Source organism: Monodon monoceros, unplaced genomic scaffold (genome assembly GCF_005190385.1).
Source record: "Monodon monoceros isolate NGI ecotype Baffin Bay Population unplaced genomic scaffold, NGI_Narwhal_1 Super_Scaffold_6, whole genome shotgun sequence".
NCBI lineage: Eukaryota > Metazoa > Chordata > Mammalia > Artiodactyla > Monodontidae > Monodon > Monodon monoceros.
Genome location: NW_021703783.1, coordinates 61,688,958 through 61,713,137, shown reverse-complemented (window position 1 = coordinate 61,713,137; position 24,180 = coordinate 61,688,958). Strand labels below are relative to the sequence as shown.

General features: G+C 37.7%; 1 protein-coding gene across 1 annotated transcript in view; it reads right to left on the bottom strand.

The window, feature by feature from the left end:
* Nucleotides 1-24,180, bottom strand: part of SYT1 (synaptotagmin 1) — a 535,754-nt gene that overhangs the window by 181,788 nt on the left and 329,786 nt on the right. Inside the window, exon 5 of the mRNA XM_029205603.1 lies at nucleotides 10,833-11,015. Within this exon, the coding sequence (XP_029061436.1) occupies nucleotides 10,833-10,998 (166 nt within the window). The 5' untranslated portion in view covers nucleotides 10,999-11,015. The remainder of the gene's footprint in view (nucleotides 1-10,832; nucleotides 11,016-24,180) is intronic.

The window sequence follows — 24,180 nt, the reverse complement described above, 5'->3', positions numbered from 1 at the left end:
CCAGGTCTCCACTTGAATAAAAATACTTGTGGGGAGAGCTGTGTACTCAGGACCGATTGGGTGGCGGTTTGTATCTCAGTGATGAATCAGACTGGGCTGCCACCAGGCCAAAGAGAAGCAAACAGTTCCTAACATTTTGATACAACACAGGCAAGGAGGAAAGAAAACAAAACAGCAGATGGCAAAGGCTGAGCAAAGGGAGAGGAAAATCAAAGGTGAGAAAAGATGATTGTGAAGGGCTGAGTGGTTGAGGGGAAAGCAAAAGGGATCTGGAGGGTGGCCCATCTTTAGTCCAGCATAATGTTGAATTTCACCCTTGATTATTATTATTACCCCTTTCCAGTGATACCCATTTGGAAGCCCTTTTTTAAATAGATATATAATTGACATATAACATTATATTAGTTTCAGGTGTACAACACAATGATTCAATACTTGTATACGTTGTGAAATGATCACCCCAATAAGTCTAGTTAACATCCATCACTACACAGTTAGAAATGTTTTTGTATTGTGATGAGAACTTTTAAGATCTCCTCTCTTAGCAACTTTCAAATATACAATGCAGTGTTACTAACTAGAGTCACCATGCTGTAACTTACTTCCCCATCTGTCCATCATGACTGATTGATTTTATAACTGGAAGTTTGTACCTTTTGACCCCCTTCACCCATTTTCCCCACCCCACCGCCTGCCTCTGGCTTCTGCCAATCTGTCCTCTGTATCTATGATTGGAAGTCCTTTTCTTGTTAATATAGTTATGTAGGCTCTTTTGGGCTAAAGGAGAATAATAATTCTGCCTACTATGAGCCAAGTTTTGTGCTGAGGTTGGAGACACAAAGATGAAAAGACAGTGTTCTGATCTCACGCAGACTGGTTCATATTAAGAGAGAGAACACAAAAGTAAAATAGAAAGTAAAAATTATGAACATATGTAAAGCACAGACTTATTACAGAGGGAGAATTGCTGATGAATATTAGATTACGGGATTGGTAGCATGAGGACAGGAAGACCTTTAAAAAAGAGTTGAGCCCGTAGGCATAACTAAAAGTAGTCCAGCTAGACAAGCAGCGGCCAGCAAGCAATTTCAGGCAGAGGAGAGAGTCTGTGCAAAGACCTGGAAGCATGGGACAATGTGCATAATAAATTCAGTAACTCTAAGAGTGTCTGTATTGACAGAACCAACTGTGTGAGGGTGAATAATTGCAGATGAGACTGGAATGTATGCAAAAATCATATCGTATCTTACAATACTGTTGATGTCTTGCTAAGACAGTTTAATTTAGAGGTCCTTCAGGTAGAAAAATTCTGAGCCTGTAATGCTATTGAAGCCAGAAACAAGTTAGAATGATGTGCTTTAGTTTAGTTCCTAAGCATGGCATACACAGCCTAGCACACAGTAGGAGCTATATAAATAGGCATTAGGAGTTTATGAATTTTGAATATGGCCCATGTTATATTCCAGACAATGTTTAAAGCACTTTATGTATATTAATACTTCACTGCTCACACCTTCCCAGAGGTAAGTACTATTATTATCCTCATTTTACAGAGAGATTAAATGATTTGCCCAAGGTCATGTAGTAGCAATGGCAGAATTGGGACTTTGAACCAAGGCAGAACAACTCCAGAGCTCACCCTCTGGCCTTTTACTGTAGCAAACAATGCTCCCCTACTGCGGGTTAATAACTAATACTGGGCCAGAGCCTCTGAGTGACTAATTTAGAATTATGGTCAAAGTCTTAAAACTTAAGGCTACTGAAGTGTACAGAAGAATTTAGGGGGTAATATTTATATAACAGCAGTGTTTTTAATCTACTGCAATAGTTTACTGATTTTAAAGAATCTGATCCAAATCCTTATGAAAAAAAATTATTGCAATAAAATTTTACTTGCAAGGCATTGAACCATGTAACTCTATCAATTAAAGTTTATTACCATGAGATCCTGGCTCTTTTCTAAGTTTTTGTGGACAGGTACACACTCCTTTCCATAAATGGCATAATTGTTAGTCAAATATATTTCTATTATTTGTAGCTTACTGTTGCCTTTAAAAAAAACTCGTATGTATGTAAAAAGCTTGAAAGAGAAAAAGGCAGAGGGTTGAAGTGATTTTGAGATTCCTCCAGGACAGTGGTTTCAGTGAAAGTGTTGCTTGGTGAGGAAACTTTTAAATGGGCCAATATCTTGCACAGGCTCAGCGGCCATGGCTCACAGGCCCAGCCGCTCCGCGGCATGTGGGATCCTCCCGGCCCGGGGCACGAACCCATGTCCCCTGCATCGGCAGGCGGACTCTCAACCACTGCGCCACCAGGGAAGCCCTGGGCCAATATCTTCTTAATCTTTATTTCAAAGTTATCTAAGTTCACTAAAAAGGCAGAGTGAGGAGGCATGTGGACTGAGAAGAAAACAAGTTCAAATCTCTTTATTATAGTATTCTCAGAAATGAAAATCAAAACAAAGAAAAATAAAGACGAGTGCTAAAAAGATAATGGCACATCGCATAATTTCTCTCTGGTTTCCGCTTCTAAATTCTTTATCTAATTTAATAGAAACTGGCACAAACCTGACAGGTCAGCAGTGCAATAAAAAATCTACATAGTCATTAGAATAGGAGAAAACGGCAGTCTCTCAGCTTCTTTCCTTTTGCTGTTTTTTTTTTTTATAGATTTGCATTTATAGTCAGACTTCCCTGAGTGAAAATGTAGCCTGTATTTTGACATGCAACTGCTATGTGGTGAGAAATAGATGTTTAAAATTAGTTTTAAATGTATTTATCTATTGGTACAGTATTTCAGCAAGGTGATTCCTGAGCTTTTTTTTTTTTTTTTTTTGCGGTACGCGGGTCTCTCTCTCACCGTTGTGGTCTCTCCCGTTGCGGAGCACAGGCTCCGGACGCGCAGGCTCAGCGGCCATGGGTCACGGGCCCAGCCGCTCCGCGGCATGTGGGATCTTCCCGGACCGGGGCACGAACCCGTGTCCCCCGCATCGACAGGCGGACTCTCAACCACTGCGCCACCAGGGAAGCCCTCCTGAGCTATTTTTAATATATGTCCAAAATATTGTTCACTCCCCTTATTTTTCTTAGGTGTGTTTACTTAATATCTTTGAAATGCTAATGGGATGTAGCTAAATAAGGTTTAGAAACTTCGCTGAGATCTTAACTTCACTGGGTGGCTTAATGTGCTTACTGTTACTCTGTATTACCCATGCTTTGGAGGCTTATAAAATCTCACAACACTAATTAATTTTAAAGGCATGAATTTCTTGGGGGAATTTTCTGCATAATAGGCTTCCAAGAGGGAAACAAAATTCAAGGACACATTTAAACAACCTTCCTGAAATACAGCATCCGTAGCCTATAATTTTGTTAGGTTTATACGTTGAATATAGGATGTTGATAGAGTCAGATTACACACTTGCTCTTTAAAATCAGTAGTATAATGAATATTTTATAACAATCCTTTTACTCAGAGTAAATAATAGATAATACAACATACCCACATAAGTTTTACAAATGAATAAAATGTGCTAACTATACTATAGGAGAAATAATAAAGTAATTTGTAATGAAATAATTCACAGTTCACTGTAAAAATCTTCAGACAAAACTTTACTAGAAGACACGATGAAGTAATCAAATGCTTGCAACTGCTAAAAGGGATGTTTGGAATTAATGAAATAAGACAGAAGATTTGCAAAAAGTCAGGAGCAAGTGAAAGTTCAGAGGTTAGGAAAACATTAGAATAAAAGCTAGAATATTCAGTTTATATCAGAGCCACGCAGAAAACACTTTAACATTTTATGTCAAGTCAGTCTAGGTTCAGATAATTATAAACAGGGGCTCCTTCCATATGCACATCCCAGGGAGATTGTGAAATTTGTGCAGGATGTGGAACAACTTTTCATTGTGCGAAACTGTCTGACATGTTGGAAGACGTGTAGGTTCCCGGGCCCAGGGCCTCTAAATGCCAGTAGCTGCCCCTCATGCTCATTTATCAGCACAATACAAACGGCCCAACGAATATTCATAATATCCTATAAGGGGCAGTGCCAACTCAAAATTTTAAGAACCAAACTGACTTTCTGCCCTAGGATTAAGTTTTTCATGGTAACTCAATACACACACACATTGAATTCACATTGTATTTACATATACACGTATGCATTTCCTATGTTTTGAATCAGAGTTAAACTTGAAAAATGATATAAATAAACGAAACCATTTATTGAGTGTAAGCATGAATCATTACATTGTGCTGTGAACTGCAACCCTTATCTCTAAGTGTCCTTGTTCCAAGTAGATTCCTTCGGCATTGCACTGATGAAGTAACTCAATATTGCAAAGCACTTGCTCTGAAAATAACACTCACCAGCATTGGCTTTTTTCTCATAGATATTTCAATTTAGTAGAGGTTAACAATGAATAATTTCACTTAACATTTTAGCCAGTGCTTTTCTGAAATGTGAGAAGTACAGAGTCAACAGATGAGAGCAGAAGCTGAGTCAGTGGATGGTATTTGAGGAGTTCATCTATACAGTGCAACAGAATCTAACTCTTAGTACTTAGGTAGTAATGGATTATTGATTCACATGACAATCTGTTAGAGTGAGTCCAATAAAAGAAATGCAGAAGCATAAAGTGAATAAACACTTGCCTTTCAAGCCGAGGAGAAACTCTGAATTAGTACTAAACTTGTATTCCAAGTATTCACTTAGTAAAACAAATAAAAAGAGATGAACATCAAATACCAACCAGTATCTCTGAACAGGCACATAGAGCCCTAAGAGTTTCAAGTCAGTGGAGATAAGCAACAGTGGAGGTGATTTGCAGTCTTTGTGATATTTTGTGAAGGCAAAAAAACTGCAAAAATGTTCCTGACACAGCCCTGCACCTACAACCTGCACCATGTGTGCCTTACTAGGCTTCAGCTCTCTTATCTGTAAAATGGGGAGAATAATTATTCACACCTAGTAGAGATTTTACAGGGCAGAATGGAGGTTGATTTCACAGAATGCACAGCCCATGCTAAGTGCTCAATGAACATTGGCAATCGTTACAATAATTATTGTTCTTCACATGCTATGCATTACTATATGTTCCTAAGGGTTCTCTTCCTACGTTTCTTGAAATTATCTTCTTGAATTAACATTGTGTTCTTGACACTAACATATGGCAGTAGCATTATATTCATTCTGCAGCCCCATGAGGGAAAACAAAGTTACTAGACTGCATTTTTCCTCATGGATGAATATTTGCTTGTGCCATATTTAACCAATTATATCACTACTGGTTGTTGAGTTTCACTGGTTATTGCTGTGAGGGATAACACTGATATATCTACCACTTGTTGAGGCCACTGCCTTCAAACTGTGTTCCATACAGCCAGGTGTCTTTGTAGCTGCTAATAAGCCTTGGGAGGGTGAGTGAGGAAGATGCGTTTACTCACCAAGGCAGCTCTGACTTCCTGTACATAGGTTTCCGTATAATATTTTATTTGAACAAAGGGATCCTTGGCTAAAATGTTTGAAAACTATTGCTTTCTAGATCATAGTTTCTCCAAGCATGGCACAAGAAGCACAGTATTTGGTGTAATGTTAATATTTGTAATATGGTAATACCTATAGTATAGTTTCTAGCATGGTGGCAGATACTTTCAAATTGGGGATTGGGGATACGAATGTGTGTAAGAAATTGTCCCTGCCTCTGAAGAGTTTACATTTCAGTGAGAAAGACAGATATAACCAAACAAAACAAGGTAACCAAGACAAAGATTTTAATGAAGAGCTTTGAAGGCTGGAGGATGACTCAAACAATTGTGCTTTGGGAAATGAGGCAACTTCTCATCTAAATGGTAACATCTGAACTGGTTGAGTGATTAAAAAAAAAAAAAAAAAAGAACGTGTCAGGGTTAATTGGGTAAGGGAATCCAGGAAGAGAGAAAAGCAAAGTGCTGGCTGGTTTTGAGAGGTTTTTTAGGAGGAGATTTCACAGGACTTAAATGAATGCGGGTATGGAATTGGAGGTGCAATAGATGAGGGAGACAAGGATAATAGTGAGATTTCCTATCTGAATAGCCAGGGGAACGAGATGGTCCAGGGAAAGCATGGAGAATAAGATTGCAACAGGATTAAAAATGGAACCCTGGAAACCATGACATCTACCACTTCAGGGAAGGAAAGATAATGAAAAGGGAGGACCAGTCAATGAAAGAGAATAAGGAGGGAAGGAAGCAAGAGGAGGAAATGAGAGTAGACTCCTGGAAATCAAGATTTTTCAGATGATGACCGCTGGTCATAATGACGACACAGAAATATCTGACCAAATGAAGGTTGACAATCACCCTCATAATTGTGCAAAAGGAAGTACCTGGTGACCCTTTTAATAGTACTTGACAATGCAGATCAGAGCAGAAGAAGCTGAGTTGTTAATGGAAGTTGAAGAAATAGATGTCAGGATCTAGGTTATGGTTTCCAATCAGTTTGATGTAGATACGAAGGAGGAAGTGAGAATGGTGGGTGATGGAGGAGGTAAAGGAAGAAGAAAATCTTAGAGCATGAAAGAAGGAAACTGACATTTCTGAATCACCTACGATGCATAGAATTTCACTAGGCACTTGCAAATATGTGGACTTTTTTGAGCATACCTGTAGGCTAAAAGGAATGAGGGAGTAAGAAAATGAAATTACAAAGGAAAAAAAGAAAATTAGACGTGATGGGAAGAGGAAACACCAAGAAGGAATCTGTCTTTCCTAGAACAGGCATCCTTGGAACGTGTTTAAAGAAGGCAATGCTTGAATATTTGGCTGCAAAGTTTCTGGAATTTTCTCAATTTGGGTGTCTGACCTGAATAGAGGGCTTTTCTGAAAGAGAAATACACTTGTTAAAAATGACAACTAGACTCTAATAATAGCTAACACTTATAGGATGCTTACTCTGTGCCAGACACTCTAAGCACTTCCTATGCATTGATGCCTTTACCCAACTACCCGATGATGGAGATATTATTTTTAACCCCCATTTTATACCAGCAGAAACTGAAGCACAGAAAGATGAAATAATTCCCAAGGTCACAGAGCTAGGATGTAGCAGAGCTAAGATTTGAACCCATGCAGTCTGTAACCAAAGCTTGTGTTTTTAATCCCTGTTTAAACTGTCTATCCAATAGTATTTCTGCACAAATCACATAACTACCCTTAGCCCACTTGCTCTTATTCTAGACTCAAAGTCAAGTTCCGGCTATTTGGTTTTCTGCTGTGCTTCAGGAAAGTTGCACTTTACTTCAAGAAGCTCATGAATATCAAAACCTTAATCCCAGCTATTTGGATGACACAAGTTCATGCTTTACAAACCAACCACGGCCCTAGTCATATTAAAATCAAAGTTGCAAAATAAAGAAACATTCTGAAAAACCTTGTCTGCTTCATTTAGATAACAGTGTGCAGAACGAATTGAAAGATAAAAATGCTCAGCATTTACCATTTCCTTTTCCTTTTTTTATTTGAAACCCCTGTGGTGTTGTGGATGATATCGTCGGGCAATTTGGTTTGAATATGCTCCGTGCTGGACTCTGCAGATTACCCAACTAATGACATGCACACTCCTTGCCACTGTGACACCTCTCTTTTCACAAGTGGGAATTTCAAGTGACAGACTAAAGCTGTTTGCTATCAATTTTGCAAAAAAACACATCTGCCAGAGAGCCAAGATTTAGTTCAGAGACGGAAATCAATTAATATTCTAATTTGTTACCTGTCATTAGCATCACCGTATTATGCCAAGTCAAAAGTGATAACCTTTATATAACATATGCTCCTAAAGGAATTTGATTTAGGGATCTGTTTCATTTCTGTTGAGTGTTGCTCTCTGTGTATAAATCCCAGTAGAAATTTCAATTACACGGGCAGTAAAAATTGTGATGGATTAAAATGAAAGTGTAAAATACGCCGTTACAATATTTATCATAAACCTGCATGGCTGTATTTATTATTTAGTTTTCCTAAACTTATTTACCAAACCGTTTAAAAATTTTAGGTATCTCAGTTGTTTCTTCCCATTAAATCAAGGAGAGAGGCCAGCAACATAATATTTCTAGAGGTGTTACCTAGATCCTCTGGCATTCTATTATTTTAGGTTGCTGGTCAAAAGCAAATCTCCATGGAGGAAGGCTGATTTCCCGGTCTAATTCTCAGTGCCCAAGGAAGAAACACAGGTAGTGGCTTGGGAAGAAGGAAAGAAATAAGGTTAGCCAAGGGAAAGAAAAAAAAGAAGGGAGAGTTGCATAGATATTTTTTCCCAGCTGATTCTTTTCCTGCTGATACACAGGGAGGAGAGTATAAAGTAATAGCTGGCACTAAGTGGAGAAGGCTAAATGATGGAGTTATGACTATAAATATGGAAACAACTTGTTTTTTCAATGTGAATGACACAGTCAAGCATTGAAATGATGCTTTCTTTGGTGTTAGAAACTAAATTAAAAAAATTTATTGTAGTTGATTTGCAATGTTGTGTTAATTTCTGCTGTACAGCAAAGTGATTCAGTTATACATATTTATACATTCTTTTTCATATTCCTTTCCATTATGGTTTATCACAGGGTATTGAATATAGTTCCCTATGCCATACAGTAGGACGTTGTTGTTTAAATTTTTTCATATGCTTTAAATTTTCAGCATCTTAAGGCCTGAAAATCTAAGAGTGGGTGGTTCAGGATATAAGTTAAATCAACATTGATTCATTCATTAATTCACTCAACAAATAGATATTGAGTGCCCCGTATATATTAAGGATCACCAGGGATGAAACTATGCATAGAACAGACCCAACTTCTTGCACTCATAGAGGTTACATTATTTTGGAGAGAGCCAGAGCAACTGAACAACAGATAATAAAATACATAGCATTTCAGACGGTGCTAAGTGATACAGTGAGAAATAAAGCAAGGGAGAGCAAGGGAGAGGACAGGAAATGCTGGCAAAGATTGGGTGGGGTAAACGGGTTAGAGTTTTAAATAGCATGGTTGGGGAAGTCCTAATTAAGAAGATGCTATTGGGTGAAGGCCTAAAGGAGATGAGAGAATGGGTGTGTGGATACACGGGGAACATTAAATCTCACTGCCATTGCTTCTCATATTGTTTACTCTTCCAGAGAAGGAAATGATGTTGAAGACAAGGCAGAATACGCGTTTGATTTGGTGGTGCTCTTTTCTATCTCTGCTTCCCTCTAACACATTTCTTTTAGAGCAAGCATTTGGATAAAATATTCAAGTGAGAGTTTGCCCCCATGACAGATGCATTTGGCTTTTGCCCTGTAGTTATGACTTCAAAGTCATATCAAAAGATACCCAAATCAGTCCATCAGCTCAGCAGCAGAGCAAGGAAGAGAACCTGAGAGCCTGTGTTTTCCATCCTAGGGAATCGCTCTATTGGACCATCTCCATCTTCCCTAGGTTATGGAGCTTCATGCTGGGAATGGAAATTACTGACAACTGAGCTAAGAGTGTCTCTCAGATGCACTTGGATTTGCAATGTGGACATCTGTGGACAAACAGATGAACAAGTTGTTAATTCCTGGGAGGATAAGAAATTGATTCCCTGTAGTTTTCATTTAGTTTCTCAATGTCCTTATAGAATAACTCTTATAACTTTGGTAAATCTCTCATCTAGATGATTGCAACAGCCTGCTTTATCTTCTGTCCTTGCCCCTCTAAGCACATTTTCAACACAACAGCAAGAGTGATTTTTAAGAAAAACCTATGTCAGATCATGGGGTACCTCTGCTCAGAATGTTGCGAAGCCATTTTATTTCACTCGGAGTAAAACCCAGCTTCCTTGGAACAATTCACTAGGCTCCATATAACAGGGCCTCAGGTTTGTCTTCTGCCATTCTCTACCTTGTGTTATTCTACCGAAGGCACACTGAGCTCCTTGCCATTCCAGACAGATTCTTGCCTAAGGGCCTTTGTATAACACAGGCTTTAGAACTTTCTTCCCTACTTCCTCCAGGTTTCCTTACAAAGGAAATCAGCTCAGATAATCCTAAAAAATAATAACCTTTTACCCTCTACCCCCTTCCCTTTCCCACTTACTCTCCTTCTGTTTCCTTATATTATTCACCATTTCATGATGTACCATAAACATTTGCCTCCTTACTGATGATTTCTTTTCCCCCACTAGAATAAAAGCTTTGTGAGGGCCAAAACTTACTTCCCCAGAACCTAGAGAAGTGTCTAGCGCATAGTAAATGTTCATCTCTGAAGAAAAAAGACAAACCTGTAGTTTATGATTTAAATTAAATGGCGCTGGTTGGACTTAGTGCTATACCCACACAAATAAACTTAGGTCCAGGTTATTGTTTCTTTCCTAATGACAACAAAGAAAATGTGAAAAAGTGTGCAAAAGCTTTTGAAATATTAACAGATGAGTGAAAGAAAACCACACTTGTAATAATGGGAAAGTACATTTTAGCTATTGCTTAGGAATAATCTTTACAATGGAATGATTTCATAAATACAAATCTAAAATACACAACACATAAAACGTTAACATTCTCTGGAGAAAGAGACATTGAAGAAGATTAAAAAAAGAGCCCACCTACGTTAAACACAAGATAGTTTGTTTTATAAATTGGATTTTCATTTATTAAGTATATTTAAATCCTTAAGAAGAATATTCCATTTCCAAGAATATTCCATTTTATTTTTGGAATACTACCATTCCAATAATAAAAAAATCAAATGTACGCTTAGGTTAAGAGGAATACTTTTCCTCCCAATGGGTACGTTGATTTTCAACCATTTATTTTTGCTCAAGTAACAATATACAATACTCACATGGAATTTTATGCAACTCATTCATAAACTTTTCCTTCAGCTTAGAAAAGCCATCCTCCTTTCCTTCCCCAGGACTGGCTGGCTCTGTGGCATTATTTGGTAGAACAGTCGCAGCAGTGGTGATTGGCGGGGCTGCCAGGGCCTCATGATGACTCTCGCTCACCATTTTAGGTTCAGGTGAAACTGTGAGGGGAGGGAAGCAAAAAAAAGAACAATTCAAAATGGTTTAACTGACCCCACATCAGATCTATTCTAGAGATGAAAAAACATCAGAGGGCACATCTGCTCTCTGGGTAAATAGCCTGTCATTAGCATATTACTTTATGTTGGTTCATGAAATATTTATGGAACCACAGAGAAGGTTCTTCCCCAGAAGGTAAGACCAGACATAGTTATTGAAAGCATTTTCTCCTAACAATAAAATGAAACTGTCAAATCTATTAGTTACTTATACAGGCAATTACTTGCTATATAGATTTAACTTTTTAACCCATATCCTACTGAAATGTCCATGAAACAATTGCTGACAACATACATGCTCTATACTCTAAACGTTTTGCGTTTCCGAAAAGGAGAGACCAAATATTTATATTGGAAGTGTTGATAAATTATAAAAGATAGCACATTCAAAATGTTAGTAAATTTTAAAATGGGTGTAAAGAATACTATTGTAACACTGATATTCTAAGATTCCTGAATGTTATACAGAAATTAGTTCTTGAATCTCATTTATTGATAGCATGCTTTCTGCCCAGTTATTTTTTTTTTGACATTTACTGTAGATAATACTATGATCAATAATTCACTTGTCTTGGGGGGTGAATTTTTTTTAAAAATTCTTTATTGGAGCATAATTGCTTTACAATGATGTGTTAGTTTCTGCTTTATAACAAAGTGAATCAGTTATACATATACATATGTTCCCATATCTCCTCCCTCTTGCGCCTCCCTCCCTCCCACCCTCCCTATCCCACCCCTCTAGGTGGTCACAAAGCACCAAGCTGATCTCCCTGTGCTACGCAGCTGCTTCCCACTAGCTATCTATTTTACATTTGGCAGTGTATATGTGTCCATGCCACTCTCTCACTTTGTCCCAGCTTACGCTGAATTTTTGAAGCCACTGTAAATGTGGCGTGATTGACTATATAGACTAAGGTGCTGATGATAAAACATGACTTTAATTATTTCAGTTTATTTAGTTTGATTATATTATTGAATTATATAGTTAATAATATAAATGATTAAATTTATTCAATTATTTAAAATGTTATCTTCAAAATATTAAAAAAAATGAATCCTTAAGGTAGTCAGTGAAAAAAATCTTAGCCTTGAATACAGAAAACAGTTCTAGTTTTCTTCACTAGCTAAATGAAGTTTGACAAGGCATTAAACTTCTTAATTAATACATCTTTTGAAATATGAAGAATCAAAACCTGCCCTGCCTAGATTTTTCTTAGTACCTGTGAAGTGCTGTATAAATGTAAGGGAGGTCTTCTAAAGGGGTACAAATGAAGTCATATTCTCCAATCTAAACGTATTCTGGACTTAAATACTTTTACTGTGTGATGTAAGTTTTCAGACTGTGCTGGTGAGAGTGGACATGATTTGGGGCAGAAATAGATAAATACAAATAGGCCTGGGCCTAACTTCACAGTCTCAGCAGGAAAGTTGATGGACCCATAAAGCCCTTCTGAGTTGCAAAGAAATGGAAATAACGAGCAAGCAGATAAAGGATTTTTATAGAATTCAAACCTTCTGTGCATTAATTACGCCTACTTACATATTTAGTGAAAGTAGAATAATCTCAAATGTATGGGATTTATTAAACTCTTAATCAAAATCTAGAGACTTTGGGTCTCCTGAAAGGAGATCAAGGATGAGGCTGCGATACATAGATAATCAAATTTTATAATAGATTAGTTCTCTTTTCAAAGCTTTGAATTTTTCAATAGTAGCCACTAATACAATCCTAAGGGGTAGAATGAGACAGATAGGGGTTCAGGGCTTCTCTGTTCTTGAGTTTCTTCATTTGTAAAAGGAGAGTAATCATACCAAGTATGTAAGGTTTTAATCCATGCAAAGAATTAGCACAATGTCTGGCTTGCAAGTTTGTTCCTTCTATTGATTAATCAATCGATTGATTTATCTATCCCTCCCTAATAGCATTTGGCAGCTCAGACTTTTCCAGACTGTGAAAAAATTTTATTTTTTCTAACTCAGGGTCACTTTCCAGAAGCTTTCCCTGATTTTCTGATTCTGTTTAGCTTTGGCTCTTGTCTCCCTGCAAAAATCTGGAGTACTGTTCGCACAACCTAGGTGAAGCTATCGATATTGATGATGCCTTCACTCATATTTCATGTGACTTAGCAAGACTACAATTACACACTCACAAACACATACATATGCATAAAATATCTGTGTGTATTAAAAAATGAATTTGTTCCTCTGCTATGAGAATCACCAGATGCAATTATCATTACTTATCTCCACAGGATAGTTGAGGATATTTGAGGAATTATGGTTTGCTGTGGGATTTAAAGGAAACGATTGTGCTAAATAGAATAGCTAAATACAACAGTGCCATCATTAAATTAAAGGTATATTGTCTGTTTCAGCTCAATTTCCGTCATGTTCTGGAAGTGGGATATCATTGCTGGGACGAGCCTGACGTTTGGCTGCTCCCTCCAACTGGCTACACAGTTGTTTATAGCTTTTGTGCATGGAGATGTTTGGGTCCTTTCTCTTGGATTGTTAAATATTTTCAAATTTTCCAAGTTTATTTTGGAATATATATAAAACATTTGTATATATAAGTTGAATGATCTAAAAGGCTTTGGGAAAAGTAAGGCTTTTATTAAACAAAGTCAACATTTAGAAAAGGCACTTGAAGCTTACGTAGTACTTGTTGTTGTTGTTGTGAAGGAAGCAAAGAATGTTTCTATAATTTCCAGAAAGAATCCTCTTCAGACATAAGGTACAGTTTGCAAGGTGTTTTATCAAAAAAGGCAAAATCTATAAACTTGGAACTTACTAGCCAATGATATTATCCCTACCATTTCTGATTGTTTTAAAAATCAAGAAAAGATTATGTAAGAAATATACAGACAGTGCTTCTTTTACTTAATGTATACCACTGTGAAATTAAAGGTCTTTCACAAATTATAAAGAGATAATGGGCAATTAAGGATCTAATATACTGACAAAGAAAGACCAATTGCTGAATTTATTTTCATTCCTTTATATTTTGAGAGATAGTGTTTGTAAATAACAAAACTAAGAACAGTTACATGGCTCTCGAAAATGCATATTTATGGAAATAAGATGCTTATCAAGAAGCATCATTTTGCAGGTGGAAAAACTAGCTTATTATTCAGTCCTGACTAATGTGATGACTTTATACTCTCTTATGTACTTTAGTGCAGGTGGCATTGTTTGTTTATTTAGTAAAAAAATTTATGTTCTACTCAAGTCTTGATAAAAAACAGCCAACAGTTATTGAGGATCTGCTAAGTGGCTGAGATATATGAAATAATAGAGTTCTCACACCATTCTCATGAGATAGGTATAATTAGCACCCATTTTACAGGTGAGGAGACTAAGGCATACAGAAGTTATGCAATTGGTTCAAAGACAGATAGCAGTAATTAGTGGAGTTGAGATTTGAACCTAGGTGTCCTAGCTACTAGTATAAGGGACTTGTACGCTATGAGACTAAAATCTAATAAAATAGTGGGTTTTTTGAAGAAGTTTTGGACTATGACCCTTAGTAAGAAGTACATTGTATTGTGCTCCAGTATACACACTCTCCCCCTATATATTAAATATGGAACACATTTCACATAAAGAAAGTTGCCCTTACTATGTGTGAGATATTCTGATACATTCCATTCTATTCTGTTCTATTTTAGTAAAAAATTCTAGTTATATTTATTAGTTTCACAAACAACTATTGGTTTGTGACCTACAGTTTGGAAAATCACTATGCTAAGGGACCTGTTAAGATACAATAACATTAAATGAGGCTAAGAAAAACTAAAGATGCCATTTATTAAGAACCTACTATGTGCCAAAATGCTGGCACTGATATTCAAGTATAATATCCTCAATTCTCATTACAACCCTGAAAAGTAACTTATCATATTTTACAGGGAAAAGAAATGGTTGTGGAGAGGTTAAGTGATTTGTTCTACACAGATTTAGCCTGATCCATAGTTCCTTCCACTAGTCTATTCCAGTAATAACATTTAAGTATTATGAAACAATTAAATCAGCACTGGAAAGGTATTTATGATTTTGTTTTGAATTGGTTTAGCAGTAAATAGAAAATACAAGTCATCTTACTAATAGGAAAGAGACTGCTTAATTTTGAGGTATAGTCATTGAGTTTGTTAAAATGGAATTTAACATCTTGAATATGCCAAGAGAAATATTATTGAATAGAAAAATAAATTCCCGCCTAGAAGAAGGTTGGGTACAAAGGACACAAGCAAGCAATTCTAAAAGAAAGAAATGCAAATCCCTCCTACCAAAAAAAAAAAAAATGTGTTTAATTTAACAAATAGTCAAAAAACTGAAAGTTAATATATATTAATTGTAAATGAGGATAAATATAGATGTGAAGGTGAGGATACAAAAAACTTGGCAATGGGTAAAGACCATAGTTTTGAAAAATACTTTATCGAGGCCAAAGTAAGAGAACATGTTAAAAGCTGTAGAAGCACTCATTCTTTTTCTAGGAATTCACAGTAAAGAATTCATTTAATATAAGGATGTTTGTAGTAACTTATTTATAGTATTAGAAGACCAGAAACTACCTAACAGAGAGACTTAAATTGTGGTAATCCATAAAATAATGTTATTAGAATTATTTTAAAGATAAATATTTACAAACCTGGAAATACATTAGAGAATTAGATGAAAATGCAAATTATGAGACATTATATAAAGTATGTCCAATTTCTCTAGATAAGATCTTTTGTATAAAACAGGTTGGAAAGATACACTTAAAAATGTCAGCCTTGTTATAGGATACTCTGTTTTTTTCCCCATATGTTTATATTGTCAGTATATTATAAACCTGAATTATTTAAAATTACACAGAAGAAAAAGCCTTTAAAACTGTTTTGCTCTTGAGAAAACTATACCTTCCAGAAAGAGATTTCTTAATACCAGATTAAAAAAAACCCAAACTTTACGATGTAATGTAAAAAGCTAAACTGCAAGAAAGAAGGATTCAGCTGCATATCTAGCAAATATAATATGCAAAATGGCCACTGATTAAAATAGAATGTAGCAGAAATTTTAAGGTATCATAAAAGTTAATACATTTGTGGTATAAAATGAGGAAAATCAGGATTTTTTGTTGCCATGACAACTCCCCTCTGTCCCTTACATTTATTCTACTTAGGAGGACTTTAATTATGTCTATCTCTAGGTCCATAAATTGATATGGATTTCTTGGATTTTACAGTGAGATAGTCTATCATACTGCATGCACATAATGATTTTTGTTGAAAGAACTATTTCCATCTCTATTTAAGCATTGTACTTTATCATAATAGCATGCAAAATTAAAGAGCAAACAGGAGAAGAAGGTCAAAGAAATATTGAAGAATATATTATTACTAAGAAAAAGTCTTTGAATGCAGAAATGCCCTAAACTGAAAGTAATTCTTGCAGAAATTATTACAGAGTCCAGGAGATATCACAGAATGTGTTATAAAGTATTCTTGAGATGAAGGGCAGAATGTAGTCATTTTATTCCATCAGAATTTCCCTTGACCTTCTGTAAGTGTAGGTGAAAACCCTAAGAAGATGCCCTGTGCATCCTTCCCTCCCTTTCAGGAATGAGGCCCTCAGTCTCAGGGCCCTCTGACAGGTCACAGCTGAGGAGTCTCTCCTAAAGAATCACCTTTGGTTAAAGGGAACTGCTTTGTCCAAGGTTAAACCCACTTCCCCAGGGACAGCCCACATGCAATGACTAGGATGCTGGTGTAAAGGCACGTCCCCCTGACTTAATTTGGTTAATCTCTGAAGACCCCTGTAGGATCAGCTGAAGGTTGTGGTAACTGCATCTTGCCTAAACCTTGCTTTCTCCACTCCCTTACATGAAAAGCATTCCCCAGTAAGCTACCTCTGACTTAGAGCAGCTTCCCTGGGAATCCCACCTATGATACCCACTCTGAAAGATTTTGGGGGAAAAAAAAAACAACAACACTGTCAAAAGTTTCATTTAAATTCTTTCCAAACCCAAGGATCCTTAGGCAGTTAGTGACCTCTAGCAGCATGATCAAAATCCTCTATGAGTTTGCAAATGTTGCAATATCAGGCTTGAGGTGTAGCGTCTCTTTGGTTTAAGATAGTTTCTCTTGCTGGAAGTAGGAGGACAGCCAGAGATTGTATGGTCCCCGTCATGGCAGGAGAAAGCTGACTTCTGGTGTCAGTCCCAGTAAAATGGAGAGAGATGAAAGGTTGTTTATCAGACCTTGGAGCAAATGGAAGCATAGCACGCAGCCTACCTTTATGAAACCATAAAACATACAGGCTCCTGAGCCCTTTATCTGCAATCTATTGATTCAAAATAGATCTAGGTACCTCCAGATTTTACCCCTTTATCTCATCACAAAAGTCTCCTAAAGAGGTGCAGCGAGAATTCTGCTTAAGAGTATGGTTCTCAGCCAGTATCTCTCATAGATGCCTTTGCAAATCAAATACAAATGGGCCTGCTTAGCTTTACTTTGCAAAAAGAATCAACATTCCTCCCCAGTCCTACAAATATCACAGTACAAACCCTGAAGAGGTGTAGAGGTTATTATGCTGAAGGTGTCTTTGGAAAAATGTGAGGAGGGAGGAGTACTGAACACTCACCAGCTGCATCTCCTAAGAATCCCTTAGGAGATACTGAATGACTGGGGTATGGTCGATATACAAAAACTGTACATATTTAATGTGTACAACTTGATGAGCTTGGAAATAAGTAAACGCCCATGGAAACCATCACCATGGTCTCCCATTCCTGGCCCCATAGAAGGTGCTGTTATGTGTTCTCTGTCCCTTCTTCCAAGCCTGTCTCTCTGCAGCCTCCTACAGCTATGTTGGTTTTCCTTCTCCTATCTTTCTGCCCCCACCCCCGCCCCCGTCTCTCCTCTCCGATCGACATCCTCCTGCTCTCCTTAGTTCTGTCTTTTCTTTCTTTCTTAGTTTCTTTTCTTCCTCCGAAGGGGAGAACCATACTTATTTACTGCTATGTCTTACTTATCCTGTACTGGGTACTTGATGCATGTTACGTGTGTCTCCTGAGTGCTGCGCCTTGTGTGTGGAGTCAGTGAAAAGAAGAGTAAGATGCCAATTCACACCATTGAGACAGCCCCTGAGTTTCTCCTGGCTGCCTTTTCCTGCCATTATGGAAACTCAAACAGACCCCAGGATGGCATCTCTTGACACCAATAGTGGTAAATTACAACTCACAGTTACCTTCCTGACATAGTTAGATAACTGGAAACACTACTCTGATCGCCAGGGAGCAGGTGACAAAGCATGTATAAGGAGTAAACTGTAGGACCAGGAATTAGGAAATCTGGGTCCAAAAGGAGTAAGCAGAGAGGGGTACATATGTTAGGGGCTCCAAAGAGCAGAATAGCAACATTTGTATTAAAAACCAGAGGTCAAACTTTTAAATGGTCAGCTACTCCTACTAGACTTTGGAATTGACTACCAACTTCTGGTTTTCATATTTTCAGTGTGAATTATTTCCTATCTTTATCTTACACAATTTAGTTTTCCAGATTGTCCAGTGTTTACCCCCTTCCATTCCTGTCTCCCCAAGACAAGCAAAAGCAGTTCCTCAAGATTTCTCTTCCTTAAAGGTGGAAGGACACTGGCAATAATAAGAATTCAGTTATTTTCCTGTCTTATTCTAATTTTCATTGTTTAAAAAAATAATAATGTACTTTGGCAAAAGTGTCATTATTACTAGGGCTTATTTCCAAGCTGGTCCAATTTGTTCAAAATCTTTGTATCTATTAAAAATTTTTTTCAACTGTTTTTTCTTTTTTTCTGAGGAGAGATCTGACTGTGGATCCTGTAGATGGTGGTGGGAGATGTACTTAAGATGTGAATGCCCATCCATAGCCCCTTTCCACTGAAATTGTCCTGCTTACAGACTCTAATGATGGAAAAGAGTCCATGTAGATTGCATGATCGCCCCCCAAGAGCCATGGGCACAGCAGATTTAAGGAGGTATGAGTATCTGATTCAAGGGCACCTCACTTAGATGCTGGCCTGAGGCCATTGACACTGTTTAGCATGAAAAGGTGAGTGAGGCCAATAAGATCCTCTCCTTCAGGAATTGAAGCTATGAAATACCCTAAAGAAACTGAAGCATAGAGAAGAGAAGAAACATGCTCATTGTCACAGAGTTAATAAGTGGGGGGACCAGGGCTCCAAATGCAGCTGACCCCAGGGCTCAAATCTGTGACCACCATGGCAGCCGCATCCCTCTGGCTGTCCTGCTTCCTTTGGCTTGGTTTTCAGTTCTGAGTTTCAGTACGTAGTATCTTGCAATACTAATATTGATAGTAATCTGAGTATCTGTACCTTGTAATCAAGAAAGCACGATTAGAAGTAAAACCTGTGTGGGTTCACTAGGCTTAGTTGTTCCTGGACTATCTGAATTTATAGCCAGAGGCGGTGAATTCTGTTACTAAGTCTGCTCTGCATTCATAACTGGGTATGTGTGTGAAGTGAAAGAACTGATGATGTAGAGTGATGTGGGACCCCTGCTGTGTAGGTTTAGAAAAATGCCATGGTGACTCAATGATAGTGGAGAGATTAAAACATTCAACTGCGAATACATTTTTTTTTCCACATTACATTTTCCCCCATGTTTTTACACCTCTGAAATGAGGATTTATTTGTCTTATAATACATGGCATCTCACTATCACTGTCAGCCAGGCCTGTGCACACTCAACTGTCTTCTTATTCCTATTGATATCCCAGTAACAAATCATTTAAAGGCCATTTGAGGAAGGGATCTGAATCCTGGCTGTGTCTGAAGCTTTCTACTGTAAGCTTATACACTGAAAACTAGCAGAATGGGAGTCAAACAGCTTGGAAGATTTTAGAAGCACTAATGAACAATATTTAAAGAGATGCTTTATCGAACACTATTGATGGCACAAAGGAAAATGGTCTGTAAGAAAAGATGGGCATCATCAACTATGAATTGAGGACAGATTTAGAAATCTTTGCAAGTTATTAACCCATCTCTTTTATTTTCCTCGTTTGTATGCACAAAAATGACACAAAATAAAGTCTAAGTAGGTCAATGACCTTTCAATAAGTACAAAATAAAAATTCAAGTAGGAAACCATTTTTGGACATAGTTTAATTTGCAGTTTTTTCTTAGTGGTATATAAAATCATGCTGCATCCTGTAATTAGTGGTTTCTTAGAGTACATGAAATAGAGACTTCCTAAAGAATGAAGAGAAAGCATGAGCACTGTTTACAAATAATGTATTATAAAGTAATAGACTGTATAAAATTTTAAACAAACTGAGTTTCTCATTCCCAGAAGATCAATCACCGCAATTATATTCCGCAATTATAGTCAACATAAATTTCAGAAGAACTAGCTAAAGTAAAAATGAATCCCTGAGCCAAATGAAAACTATATTCATTGCTAGATTATTTTCCCCCTTAGACCTATAATATAGAGAATAAAAGAATGGAAACAAAACATATCCAAGTCAAGACAAGTACTGAAATACTGTGATAATGATACAGAAAAGCAAGAGTTCTGAGACAAATTGAAAATTTCCCACCTATAATAGGGAAAGAAATCTTGGAAACTGTGATATCAGAGATGTTTCTAAAAGCATTTAATAATAAATTCACAAATTTAACATTGTTTTTCTAGTAATCCATTTATTGTACACCCATTTCTCTACTAATGCAGTTTCAAAAACTGTAATTTATTTTCAAAGCACCACTCAATATTGGAGAAATTTTATAGCTTTAAAGGGCCTCCCAAGATTTTGGTAAGAATGGCAGGGTCACGATCAAGAAAAGATTGCAAAAGAGCTTTTTCAGATGCATTATAAAGACTTCAAGTGCATTTTGTAGCATTTTTAAAATGATACAGTGTCAAAGTCTCCCTTTTTTATTTTTTGATAAAAATGGTAGATATGAAAACCTAGAGATGGAATGGAAATCTTACATGGATCAGTTTAGCATAGTTTTCATCAACAATGTCATTGTGTATGATATTAATTGAAGTTACTTCTCTGTACAGTTTTGTTCTTTTGTACAGTAAGATAAAACTAGATGCTTTTGGCAGTTTTGGAAGAGGTACAGGTTAGCTGGATCAAGCAAATTGACTGTCAAAATGTTTTCTATAGCAGCAACAGAATAATCATTTGGAATTCCCATTCTCCATTGCTTTGCTGAAACCCAGCTCTGAACTCTTGCTGTTTCTGAGCTACAGGCACTTGAGAGAAAATTAAGCTTGCGACTCAAAGTCCTCTTTTATCAAACGGTGTGCAAACTGTCATTGTTTTGTCACACAGGGAAGCAAAACTTTAAAATCAGTCTATAATACACTGTTCAGATTGTGGGAAATATGATGGAAATTTCTGCAATCTCCAGTTAAAAACAGTAAATGAATAAAATAAGAGCTTGAAACGTGGAAGCTCATTTAATGTTCACAAAATAAACCCATGCGTCAGGCAGTACTATCTGTCTATCATAGATAAGGAAACTTACCAAAGGTTGCACAGCTAGTAAGTGTTGAAGAGAGGATTTGAATTGAAACAAGCTGGCTCCAGGGCCTGTGGAATTCTGCCTCGTTAATAAATGAATAAATACAGATGCATACAGATGGTTAAAATCCAATGTGATATATGCTCTAGTAGAAATGATTATGAAAGACTGAACTGAGAGAACACACCAGGTAGAAAACCACCAGGATTTAAATGTCTGAGTATAGTTGGGCCTGAAGGCTAAGTTTACATGCTAAATATGTCAGATATGAAGTATAAAAAGTGATTTGGCTTATTCTTCCTGAATTCCACCTTCTGTTGTGTGCTAATGAACTAATTTGGGGACAGGAGACTTGAATGAACAAGATATACAATTTACAAAAAAATAATAAGATTGTAGGTCAGTTGCTTACCTAACAGCTATTCCTTCCTTCTGATTTCAGATAAGCCATATTTTTAGATATGCATTTTTAGATAAGCAACTACTACTCCTTATCCCCCATTCATGGGTAAATTTTATTAGTCTATATGTCAGTCCTGGTAATTCCATACTTCTTCCCAATGGTTGGTTTGAGCAATGCCATGTGATCCAGTTTGGGCCTGTTGTGGTATAAGAGGAAGTCTGCCGGCTGATGTCTGGGAAAGTTTTTCTAACTCTTGAAAATACATACACAGGAAGTGATTTCTCTTCTGCTGGTTGGTGTTATATTTGTGTGTGGCAGCTAGAACTGCCTGTAACTGTGTTGTGATCATGAGAGAACTGTTCAGTGAAGGAGAGGCTGATGTTTTACGGATAAAGGAGCTGAAAGTTGGGAGTAATCATGACCCTGAAGACGATTTGAGTTGCTGTACTGTTTAACCGTACGACCACCATGCCTGGGAACTTCTTGCAATGGGAGATAAGTGTTTCTTACGGTTTAATCCATTTTGTGTTGCATTTGATGTTGCCTGCAGTCAAAAGCTAGCATACACAAATACTTTATAAGATGATCTCCACAATAACAAAAATAAACTTTTTTCTATCGGCTTATTTTCTATTATGCTATGTCTAGCATAGTAGTAGAAAAGGGTATTGGCTGCTTGCTAATACCCTTTACCTGTGTGTGCATTTGACCCCTAGTTTTTTTTTTTTTTTTTTCGCGTTACGCGGGCCTCTCACTGTTGTGGCCTCTCCCGTTGCGGAGCACAGGCTCCGGACGCACAGGCTCAGCGGCCATGGCTCACGGGCCCAGCTGCTCCGCGGCATGTGGGATCCTCCCGGACCGGGGTACGAACCCGTGTCCCCTGCATCGGCAGGCGGACTCTCAACCACTGTGCCACCAGGGAAGCCTATGGACCCTAATTTTTGATGCTTAATAAGTCTATGAGACACTCATTACCTTTTCTCCTATTCAGAACAGAGCTGTATCTTCCCTACATCCTATGAATTATGGTGAAGATCATTGCCCAGCATCCTAAAGTGCTAGATTAATACAAATTGAATTTATTCAGAATACCAGAAAATTGGCTTTGTGATTGGTTCTATCTAATTTAGAAGATTTATAAGGTTTAGGTAAGGTTCTAATTTTGTACATTGTACTCAAATTGAATGCTCTACCTTTTAGTGTGTCCATAATTAATCAAAATGTGTGAGTGGCAGGACATTGTACAACTGTGCCTTCATCCACTTGGAGCACTTTGGAAGTAAATCAGGGGGAGCCAAACACTTGGAAAGGATGTTTGAGAGGCAGGTACCCTATTATGTCTATTACATGGCACACTCTCCAAGCATTTCTTAGTGGATTCCTTTTCTTTGGCTTCTCCTCCTCATCTCACATTTAAGCATCACTGTGAAAAATATGACTGTGATAAAAATCAGTATCTGTAGGCTTCATTTTTTTTAAACTTACATTTGGCCAACAATTGGACTTAATGCCATTTCCATTTGAGTGGCTCAATGATAAGACAGATGAATATATAGCAGTTTACATTTTAGGTCTTCAAATAAAGAGTTCAGCGTAATAGTTGACATTGAAAATCACGATCTGAGGCCTTCCCTGGTGGCGCAGTGGTTGGGGGTCCGCCTGCCGATGCAGGGGACAATGGTTCGTGCCCCGGTCCGGGAGGATCCCACGTGCCGCCGAGTGGCTGGGCCCGTGGGCCATGGCCGCTGGGCCTGCGCGTCCGGAGCCTGTGCTCCGCAACGGGAGAGGGCCACAGCAGTGAGAGGCCCGCGTACCGCAAAAAAAAAAAAAAAAAAAAAAAAAGAAAAGCACGATCTGTAAATACCCTCTCATACGCATAATAAACAGGCATTCTGGCTTAATGACAGCAATATATGGAGTCAAATTGCCTTTACATTGTAGATTTAGTAATTACAGACACTATAATTGCATCAAAATAAAGTCATTCTGGGGCTTCCCTGGTGGCGCAGTGGTTGAGAGTCCACCTGCCAATGCAGGGGACACGGGTTCGTGCCCCGGTCCGGGAAGATCCCACATGCCGCCGAGTGGCTGGGCCCGTGAGCCACGGCCGCTGAGTCTCGCGTCCGGAGCCTGTGCTCCGCAACGGGAGAGGCCACAACAGTGAGAGGCCCGCGTACCGCAAAA